This window comes from Gossypium hirsutum, chromosome D10 (genome assembly GCF_007990345.1).
Source record: "Gossypium hirsutum isolate 1008001.06 chromosome D10, Gossypium_hirsutum_v2.1, whole genome shotgun sequence".
NCBI lineage: Eukaryota > Viridiplantae > Streptophyta > Magnoliopsida > Malvales > Malvaceae > Gossypium > Gossypium hirsutum.
In genome coordinates, this window is record NC_053446.1 from 54515290 (window position 1) to 54525002 (window position 9713).

The 9713-nt window shown below is 31.1% G+C and overlaps 1 protein-coding gene across 1 annotated transcript; it reads left to right on the forward strand.

Moving 5' to 3' along the window:
- The first annotated feature begins 1514 nt into the window (after nt 1-1514).
- Nucleotides 1515-2912, forward strand: LOC107915639 (probable methyltransferase TCM_000331). The gene is made up of 4 exons (XM_016844774.1): nt 1515-1589; nt 1688-2095; nt 2173-2421; nt 2514-2912. Exons 1-4 carry the CDS (start codon nt 1515-1517, stop codon nt 2880-2882), a joined length of 1101 nt encoding a protein of 366 aa, XP_016700263.1. The 3' UTR covers nt 2883-2912.
- The last annotated feature ends 6801 nt before the right edge of the window (nt 2913-9713 follow it).

Here is a 9713-nt window from a genome sequence, read left to right on the forward strand (position 1 = left end):
ATTTATTTTTATTTTTTAAACATAAAAAGATTAAATATCCCGAGAATAATATAACTTACTTTATGAAGGACATTTTCATAATTTCCCTAATCGAGTTGATGCTCAGTTGACTTGTGATATCAACTCAATTAGCAGTTTAAACAATAGTATTGATATACATTTGAGGGAAGCAATAATCTGTATATAATAAAATTAAAATATATAAAATATTTAAAGATAAAATTTTTGTTGAATGGTAATATTAAGATTTTATTAAGTTAAATCTCATGGGTTCAAATATTTTTATATGCAAATTATTTATTTTTTAAAATATAAAAATACTAAAATAGCTTAGAATAATATAACTTATTTTAAATATGAAACTATATATATTTTTTATAATTTTATTAATTAAATTAATATTGATTGACTCGTAAGTAGACCCGTCCTAGGGCCTGGCCACCTGACCTAGCCCAAAGGCCCGCTCGAAAAGTGGGAAGGTTTGGGTAAAAATATAGGCTTGAAAAATGGGCTTGGGAAAAGAAATAATGCCCGTTTAGAAAACAGGTCCAGCCTCGGGTAAGACTTTTTGGCTCGACCCTGCCCGAATATGCAAAAAAGAAAAAAAATTCTATTTTTTACTATTTTGTTGCTAATTTTTTTCACTATTATGTTGCTACTATTTTGTTATTATTGTTTGAATATTATATAATTCTTGTTTTATTATTAATTTTGTTACTATTTTAGAAATATTTGCTTGTTAAATTACACCTATCTTAGTATTATTTAAGTATACATATTATTTTTTTAATTTATTTTCAATTTATTAAGAAAATATATATTATAATATTTTTAATATTTTTTATTTATTATATTTTAAAAAAAATTTAATATAAAAAAATATAAAAAAAAATTTATCTAGGCTGAACCTAACCAAAAGTTTAGACTCATTTTGTGGTTAGGCCTAAAATTTGGATTGGGTCCGACCCAACCCATAAACACCTCTAATTAACACTAAGTAAATAAAAGGTGTAAATAATATTTTTTTTATATATCCGCATTATCTTGTTAATGGATTAATACATTTGCTGAATTTGTAATTTATATACGTATAGCTGAAACCGGTCCATAAAAGAAGCTTGAGTGGGTCGTTATTGTGTAGCCATATATGTACAAAGACGCGATCACCTCTCGAACCACCTGGGAACCTCTTCGGAAAAAGAACAGTTTTGATATAAAAAAAATTAAAATAATAAGATATCAAAAAGATATAATTTAGGTATAAATTTTTGGATTAAGCCAAGAATAAATTGCATAGCCGACTGTGTTGACAAAAAAAAAACCCCTTAGCAGCCGCATACGTGGTCAATGTTTTGTACGTGAATAAACCATGTATAAACCCTGTACAGTTTCAACATATATAAACAATTACATAGTAGACGCATTCATAGTCATTGTTTTCTACTTTTATTTATAGCAGAGTGCTAAGGAAAGCGCACCTGAAAACGTTGCCATACAGAGATTAATTAAGCAAAATGGCAGAAGCAAAGGTTCTTCGCATGAACGCTGCAGATCATGAAATTAGCTATGCCAATAATTCAGTTGTTCAAGTCTGTTTTTTCAATATTATTAATTAATTTATCCTTTACCAATGTTCTCTTTTTTTCAACAAATATCATTTTTAACATCTTCTCCTTTGTGCTTTCAGAAAGCAGTGATATCAAAAGTAAGGTCAATGGTTGAAGAATCCGTTACTGATATGTTCAGCAAAACTGTTCCAACATGTATGAAGGTGGCAGACTTAGGTTGCTCTTCAGGTCCTAACACCTTCATGACTATATGGCACATTATTGACACTATCCATGGCATATGCCAACAAGAAGATATGAAGTTACCCGAGTTTGAAGTGCTTCTAAATGATCTCCCAGAGAATGACTTCAGCTATGTGTTTAAGTCGGTTCCTAGTTTCATCGAGAGACTGAAGAAAGAGATCGGAGATATGGTGCAGGAACGGTGTTTTATAAGAGGAGTTGCCGGTTCTTTTTATCATAGACTCTTTCCAGCTAAAAGCCTGCACTTCGTATATTCTTCCTATGCGCTTCATTGGCTCTCAAAGGTCAGTCATTTAATGAAAAATATACCGTTAGTACACTTGTTATAATCTCTTTTAATTATGATTATGCATGAACTTAGGTTCCTGTTGGAGTGGAGAACAACAAAGGGAACATATGCATGGCAGGATCAAGTCCTCCCAATGTTGTCGAAGCTTATGCTCAGCAATTTCAGAAAGACTTCATAAATTTTCTAAGCTTACGTTCCAAAGAAATACTACCCCAAGGGCGTATGGTACTAACCTTTACGGCTAGGAAAAACCCAAATCCCTCTAATGAAGATTACGGTTTGGGGCTTGTTGCTGAATCCCTTCTTGAATTGGTCGCTGAGGTTTATATATTTGTTTCCTTATAATTCATTTAAATCGGAAAGCATGTTAGATACAAATATTCAATTGCAATAAAGTAAGTTAAATATTGCAGGGAGTTGTAAAAGAGGCAGATGTGGATTCATTCAACATTCCTTTATATGCACCTTGCAAAGAAGAAGTGGCTGAGATTGTTGAGAAGGAAGGATCGTTTGGAATTAAGGAGCTACAAGTTTTCGTAGTGGACACCGATCCTCGAAATAGAGATGATAAAAAACACTTGGATTTCAACATTTATACGCAAATGGGGAAAAACTATGCAAATACTATGAGAGCTGTTTTGGAGTCTATTCTGTGCAGTCATTTTGGAGATGCCATACTTGACGAGTTATTCAAAAGGTTTGCAACAAATGCAGCGGATCCTCTAAGGAACTCAATGCTCCAAAAGAAGGTTAACGTTGTGGTTTCATTGGCAAAGAAGTAGTTAATACATGAATATGAAGAATAAAATTGACCAGAGAACATGAATTACCACTGTATGAAGCTTTAGAACGCAATTTACTTTGACTTATTATTGAAATTTCAATTTTAGGACCCACAAAAATAAATTCCTACTCAAAAATAAAATTTAAATAGCAACGAGTAGGATAGACAGATACAGAGGATAATTTTAGTTTTATAATAAAAAATAAAATTAGAAATGAGGGATTAAAATTAAAATTAAAATATAAAAAATAATGAAATTGATAATGCGTTTAAAAGTAACACCTCATACCAAACCCAGTCGTCATGTTTGAACTATAAGACGTCACATTCGTATTAAAACAACTATAATTAAATATATTCAATTATCTATATCTTCTAATTAATTATACATAAAACATGCTTAATACACAATAAATAATCATTTCCGGGTCAAATATAAACTTACACAATCTTAATACCATCCCGAGATAGAATAAAATCCTAAACATAAGGTTTTCAAAACATCTCAAAGTGAACGTCGCGACTTCCTTGAAAATATTTGTCAAGAAACCAAAAAATCTTTCACAAGTTTTTTTTTTACTTCAGATTATTGTAATAAAAAAATCCCATTAAATAAAGTATGCAAGGGAGTTACACCTTCACGATTGGGTATCAAGAATAGGGAAAAGGTGAAATGAAGATCATCATGTTGCCTACTTTATTTTATTTCTGATAGAATCATGTTGACTTTTCAGAATTTCTAAGTGGCGCCACCATATGTTATTTTAAATCTTCTTTTTCAAGAAAACAGAAAAAGAAAAAAAAAATCATGTTGGTTCTTAGAAAAATAAATGCTCGGATGGGGATCAAAGTAATGAGGCTACTTGTTCATCAATACTAAAGCACAATCTCGTTTAAGTTATTAGCTACAGGATAAACGACAGTATACCATTAACAGCAGTATGGTTTGAACGTGAGACATGTTAACATAAAAAATAAAGAAATACATGTGTTGGGGCACAACAAAGAGCAGAATAAAGGGGCAGAAGGTTTTTGTTCCATGTGATTAGCTAGAGAAGAATAAGGGGGAACATATATATGGCAAGATCAAGTCCTCCAAATGTTTTGAAGATTATGCCAAGTGCCACCCAATTTCAAAAAGGCTTACAATTTTCTAAGCATGCGCTCTAAGGCCGAATGGTGCTAACCTCTATGGCTAGGAAAAACCAAAATCCCTTCAGCGAAGATTATGGTTGGGAATGATGTTTCCAAATCAACAGCCTACAAGCTAAGTAGAGATGAGCAACTCTGTAACAAAGACTTGGTTTCAACTTTTATATAAAATGGGAAAAACATTGCAAATACTATGAGAGCTGGTTTAGAGCCTATTTTCAATCGTCATTTTGGAGGTTCTATAATTGACGAGTTATTCAAAAGGTTTGCAGCACATGTAGCGTATGCTCCAAATAACTAAGGCATCAGGTGGTTAACGTTGATTGCCATAAAAGAATTAGTATAATAAGGGAATTAAGGAGGGTATACCACAGAATGATGGTTCAAATGGCAATGAATAAAGAAAGGCTTCTTAATTAAAACGTAATTTCTTAAAATTTTATGTTTGAACGTGCAAGTTGGATTTTATATTCTCTGGTTATAAAAAAAATGTCATCATTTCGTTGTATATATATATATATATTAAAATTTTTAAATAATTTTGAATAAACTAGATGATTGATCTTATAAATAAGATTAAATTATTTTTGAATTTTTTATAAAAATGACATTGGAATTATATTAGTTGGTTTTCAAATGGTTAAATGTTGATTAGATTATGCAAATGGTATTGAATTGTTGATTCCATGTGAATGGTATTGAATTAAATTACAAGTCAAATGTTGAATTGTTATGTGACTCGGTTATATGATGAACTCAACATGTTGTCGTAATTTGCTATGTTAGGCAAACTTTGATAAGTTAATCCATTTGATATGTTTAATTGTAAATTGAGGTAAGTTTATTGTTTTAATACCTATGAACTTACTAAGTATTTGAAATGCTTACCTAGTTGTTTTTTCTATTTTTCCTGTAGATTGTCGGTTTGCAGAACGTGTCGATCGGATCACCTTGAAACTCACACTATCCTGATATCAACTCGTTAGATTTTTTATCATTTGAAAGTCTAGTTATGTGGCATGTACATAGGTGTTAATATATGTGTTTACTTGAGATGATAGTTTTGATTTGAACCTTAGATAATGCATGATTTTGGGATTGCTAATGATTATATATAAGTGTATATGTTTTAGTAATATGTTAAGTCAAACATAAGGTATATGAATGTGAAATGGTATTGTAAAATGATGAACGTGGATGGTTTGAATTGGATGCTTTTGGATTGGTTTTATGCAGGTATAAGTGTGCATTTAAGCACCAATTAGGTAAATGGTTTAGTTGGCATGAGGAAAGTACCAAAATGTGAGTTTTTGACATTTTTGGCTTAGCGGTATTTATACCCTAGAAAGGGGTACCGGTACATTAGTGATTTTTCTTAAATTTTCAAACATCGAACCTAAAAATAGTATCAATATTGGAGATATTCATAGTTCGGTTAAAACCAAATTAACCGACTGAACCCATCTAATTCAATTAATCGGTCGGTGGCCAAATTTAGTTCGGTCGGAGGTCGATTAATAATTTTTGAAATTTTGATTATCAGTTAATTCAGTTCAAAATCGGATAATTAACCAAATTAACCGTAACCAAAATAAATAATATATTATATATAATTGTTAACTTTTTATTTGGTTGTTAAATTTCAAGATTTATATAGTGTTTTTAATGTCTTATTTGTTATTTTCACCCCCATTTCATGTTTTTTGAACTATTAAAAAAAAAAGAAAATGAACATTAACAATGTATTTTTTTATATGTTTTATAATTATTTTAATCAAAGACAAAAATATATATACAAATTTCGGTTAATTCAGTTAGTCGACCAAATTAACTGAAATATTTCAGTTTAGTTAATGTATTTGAAAAAAAACTTTGGTTTTATTAACGGTTAAAGATTTTTATATTTTGGGTAATTCGGTTAATGATAATTCGGTTTGGGTATTAATCAAACCAATCGTTTGAACACCCTTAATCAATACAGAGATAAGGTATCAATACCTTGACAAAGGTATCAGTACTTTATGTCTGGTATCGATACATTAGTTTTTAATTCAATTTATCTAAACATCGAAGCTTAAAATGGTATCGATACCTTGGCAGGGGTACCAATACCTAATATAAAATTTTAAAAACTTTGCAATTTGGTCCTATTTCATGTTCGGAATAGCAATTGTGCTTTCGTAAGCTCGATTAAAGCTTAGATTTAATTGTATATCATAATGTGAATGTGTTTATGACATGGTGAAATGTTTGAATGATTTTCTTACGGTGTGTTTGATAGTAGTTGCTCTGACAACAAATATGGCATCTCGTAGCTCGTACTCGGCGATCAGGTTGGGCGAGGGGAGTTACATTTAGTCGTATCAGAGTTACAATTTTGTTGATTCTAAGACTGAACGTAACGTGAATTAAGTTAAGAAATACATGTCACAATAACCTGTGATAGTGTGATGCCTTCTAATCCAATTTGACTATGTTTTCATATAAATATACAATGTCAACCGAATCAAATCGTGGCATGTTAGACAAGGTTGATAGTAATATTCTAGCTTTTGACGAGGGAGCAAGTCATAGTGTTCCTGTTCCACAAGTGCCTAGAAGCGAGGCGAGAGTTTCCTTCTTCCAAATGGCGAACCACTGGTTTACAAAGTTCATGGGAGCTAACCCTTCACCTTCGCAACCTCATGTACAACCTCTACCCCTAATCTTGCCTCCAACGGCACCCTATTTTCCTCCAAACCCTAATACAGTGATTGTTTATCAAACTTCAGTCAACAAGATATGAAAATGTGGGGCTGAAGAGTTCTGAGGTAAAAAAGAAGAAGATCTAGACAGAGCTGAATACTGGTTGGAGAATACTCAGTTGGTTCTCGATGAAATGGTATGCTCACCCGAAGACAATCTAAAATCTATTTTACTGCTATTGAAAGAAGAAACTTATCAGTGGTGGACAACTTTAACATTAGTTGTTCCTACAGATCGAGTGAATTGAGACTTCTTCCAATATGAATTTAGGAAGAAATATATCATTTGACTGTATCTAGAAAAAAAAGGGAGAATTTTTAGAATTGAAGCAAGGGAACTTGACTGTGGTAGACTACGAACGAGAGTTTATCCTTCTCAGTAAGTATGCCAGAGAGATAGTACCGACAAAAGCTGATATGCATACCCATTTTGAATGGGGATTAAATTATGACATACGGATGTTAGTGGAGGCCCTTGAATTGAAAGAATTTATGGTTCTGTCTGAATGAGCTGAGAAGATGAAAGACATGTGTAACGACCCGAAAGTCAGTGGTGTCGAAAACAATGATTTTGAAACCCCATTTTCGATGATTGAGTTTGTAATTTTTATTATTTAATATTTATGAGGCTAGTATAAAGTTTAATTAAAGTTTGGTCCTTTAATTTTGTTAATCGAATAGTTAATTAAGGTACAATGACTGAATTGTTAAAATGGTAAAAGTTAATCGCTATGAATTTTTAATTAATTTATACGACCAAATAAGTAATTGGACCATTTTAAAAGACCCAAACGATGGTAGATGATTAGGAAATCCACTCAGTTTAGTTAATTAGGCTTATGCTTAAGTTAATTACGATTAGTTTAATTAAATAATATTTATTTATTATTAATCAAAGTATAAAGAAAAATTAAAAGAAAATAAAATTTAATTTCATATTTTTTCTTCTCAAAAACCAGTTGTAAGAAGGGAGAAAATCCTTGGTCACGTTCAAGCTTTAGTCCTTGATTGGTAAGCAATTCTTAGTTCGTTTCTTGTACTTTTTATGTTTTTGAGGTCAAGAGAGTTTGATTTAGCTAGCCTGTGTACCAATTTGTAAAACTGTTAAAGTTTTCAAAATTTGACATTGTTGAATACTTGATGAAATTTGTTGTTAAATTGTTAGATTTAAAGCTTAGATATAAAAAAAAGACTAGTTTGTAAAATGAAAGTTGTTAGTTTTGAACATAGGGACTAAATTTTAAATGTTTCAAATTGATATGATTTTTTTGTCATTATAGATAGGTAAGGGCTGTAGAAGGATGAAATTGAGATCGGTTTAAAAAAAAGCTCAAATTTGAAAGTTATAACAATTTCAGTTTTATGGACTAAATTAAATAAAATATAAAAATTTAGGGACATTCAAAAAATAAAATTGAACTGACTTATACTTATAATAGGATGATATAAAATATTTGAGATTCATAAATTGAAATGAATTATCATATAGATCAAAAATTGAATCAACAGAAGGTTAATCAAGAAAAAAGCAAAATTGTGGATTAGTCATCAATGTCTTGTTTGTTGTTGTTTTTGCCAGGTAAGTTCATATGGTATAAATGTGTTTAAATTCTTTTGTATTTAATTTATGATTATATATGTTTGGTTGAAATTGGAATTGTTTACGATTTGGTATAAAAGGTGAGATTTTGGATTGAAATGTAAAGAAAAATATGTGTGTGTGTGTGTGTGTGTATTAGAAATACCGGATGAACTCAGTAAAGGTCTTGTGCACACTGATACAAACTTCTTACTAATGATTATTGAGATCTAGCATTTGCTGCGGACTCAAAGATACATGTGACACAAGTTTAGATCGAATATACTAATTCGAGGATTTGTGAACCACATTGAAATCAATCAACCACCATTTGTTATTTATCTATTAATTTCATAACTTTGCATGCTTTAGAATTTAGTCCTTTGTAGCTAGCTCATAAATTAGTGTAATTACTCTTAATTTTATGGTTTGTCATACTATAGTGTTTAGTGATTAGTTTGCTAGACTCTTTATTTTGCATGCTTGTAGCTAGAATTTGCTCAATCGCCAACTCTATTGGTTTCAATCCTTGGAGTACTTCGTACCAGTTGTACAATTGTATTACAACTGACCTGCCACACTTGCAAATACCATATGATAGTATACATTCTAATTATTTGATTATTGTTTTAGTGTTGATTTATCCCTCATTCGCGAGGGCAGGGGAGAGGCGATCAGACACTCAGTCGACTGCATCAAACTTTCATCTTTCTTTGGACGATTGTCCTAAGATAGCAAAAGGTTTCATATGCTTTGACAGTTAGAAGCATTATGAATGTGATGTTTTGCACACATCCAGATATCTATTTCACAGTGGAAATTGTTACTTGATATCAGGGAAATTGTAACGCCTTATACCTGACCCTATTACCAAACCCGGATATAGGATGTTACAACACTTTAATTCTTAACAAAAATTTTACAATTAGCGAAAACCATACTGGATGTACTTCTTATTTATTTATAATCTTTTCTAAGTAAAAAATTTGAATGAAACATTTGTTAATTATAACAGACTTTTGAAAGTCGTAATAAGCATTACAACTTAAATCTTTAATGAGACGGACATATTCATGGCATAGAGTACTATTTTCCACGTTCCCAAAAATGCCTCTCTGTATGCATAATATCTTTCTTCGAACTGCCACCTTGGCACATTATTGGCTTGGACCCTCCTGACGAACTGGTTTAATTCCAAGAACCTACAATACAAATAGACTCATGTAAGTTCAACAGAATTTGGTGAATCTCAACCATTATTACCTTTACATAATCTTGTTGAATTCCTCGACTTAAGAATTCTGGATTTCGTTTCAAATTTTGGAGGATACTTTTCTGATTCCTAGCGGATAAC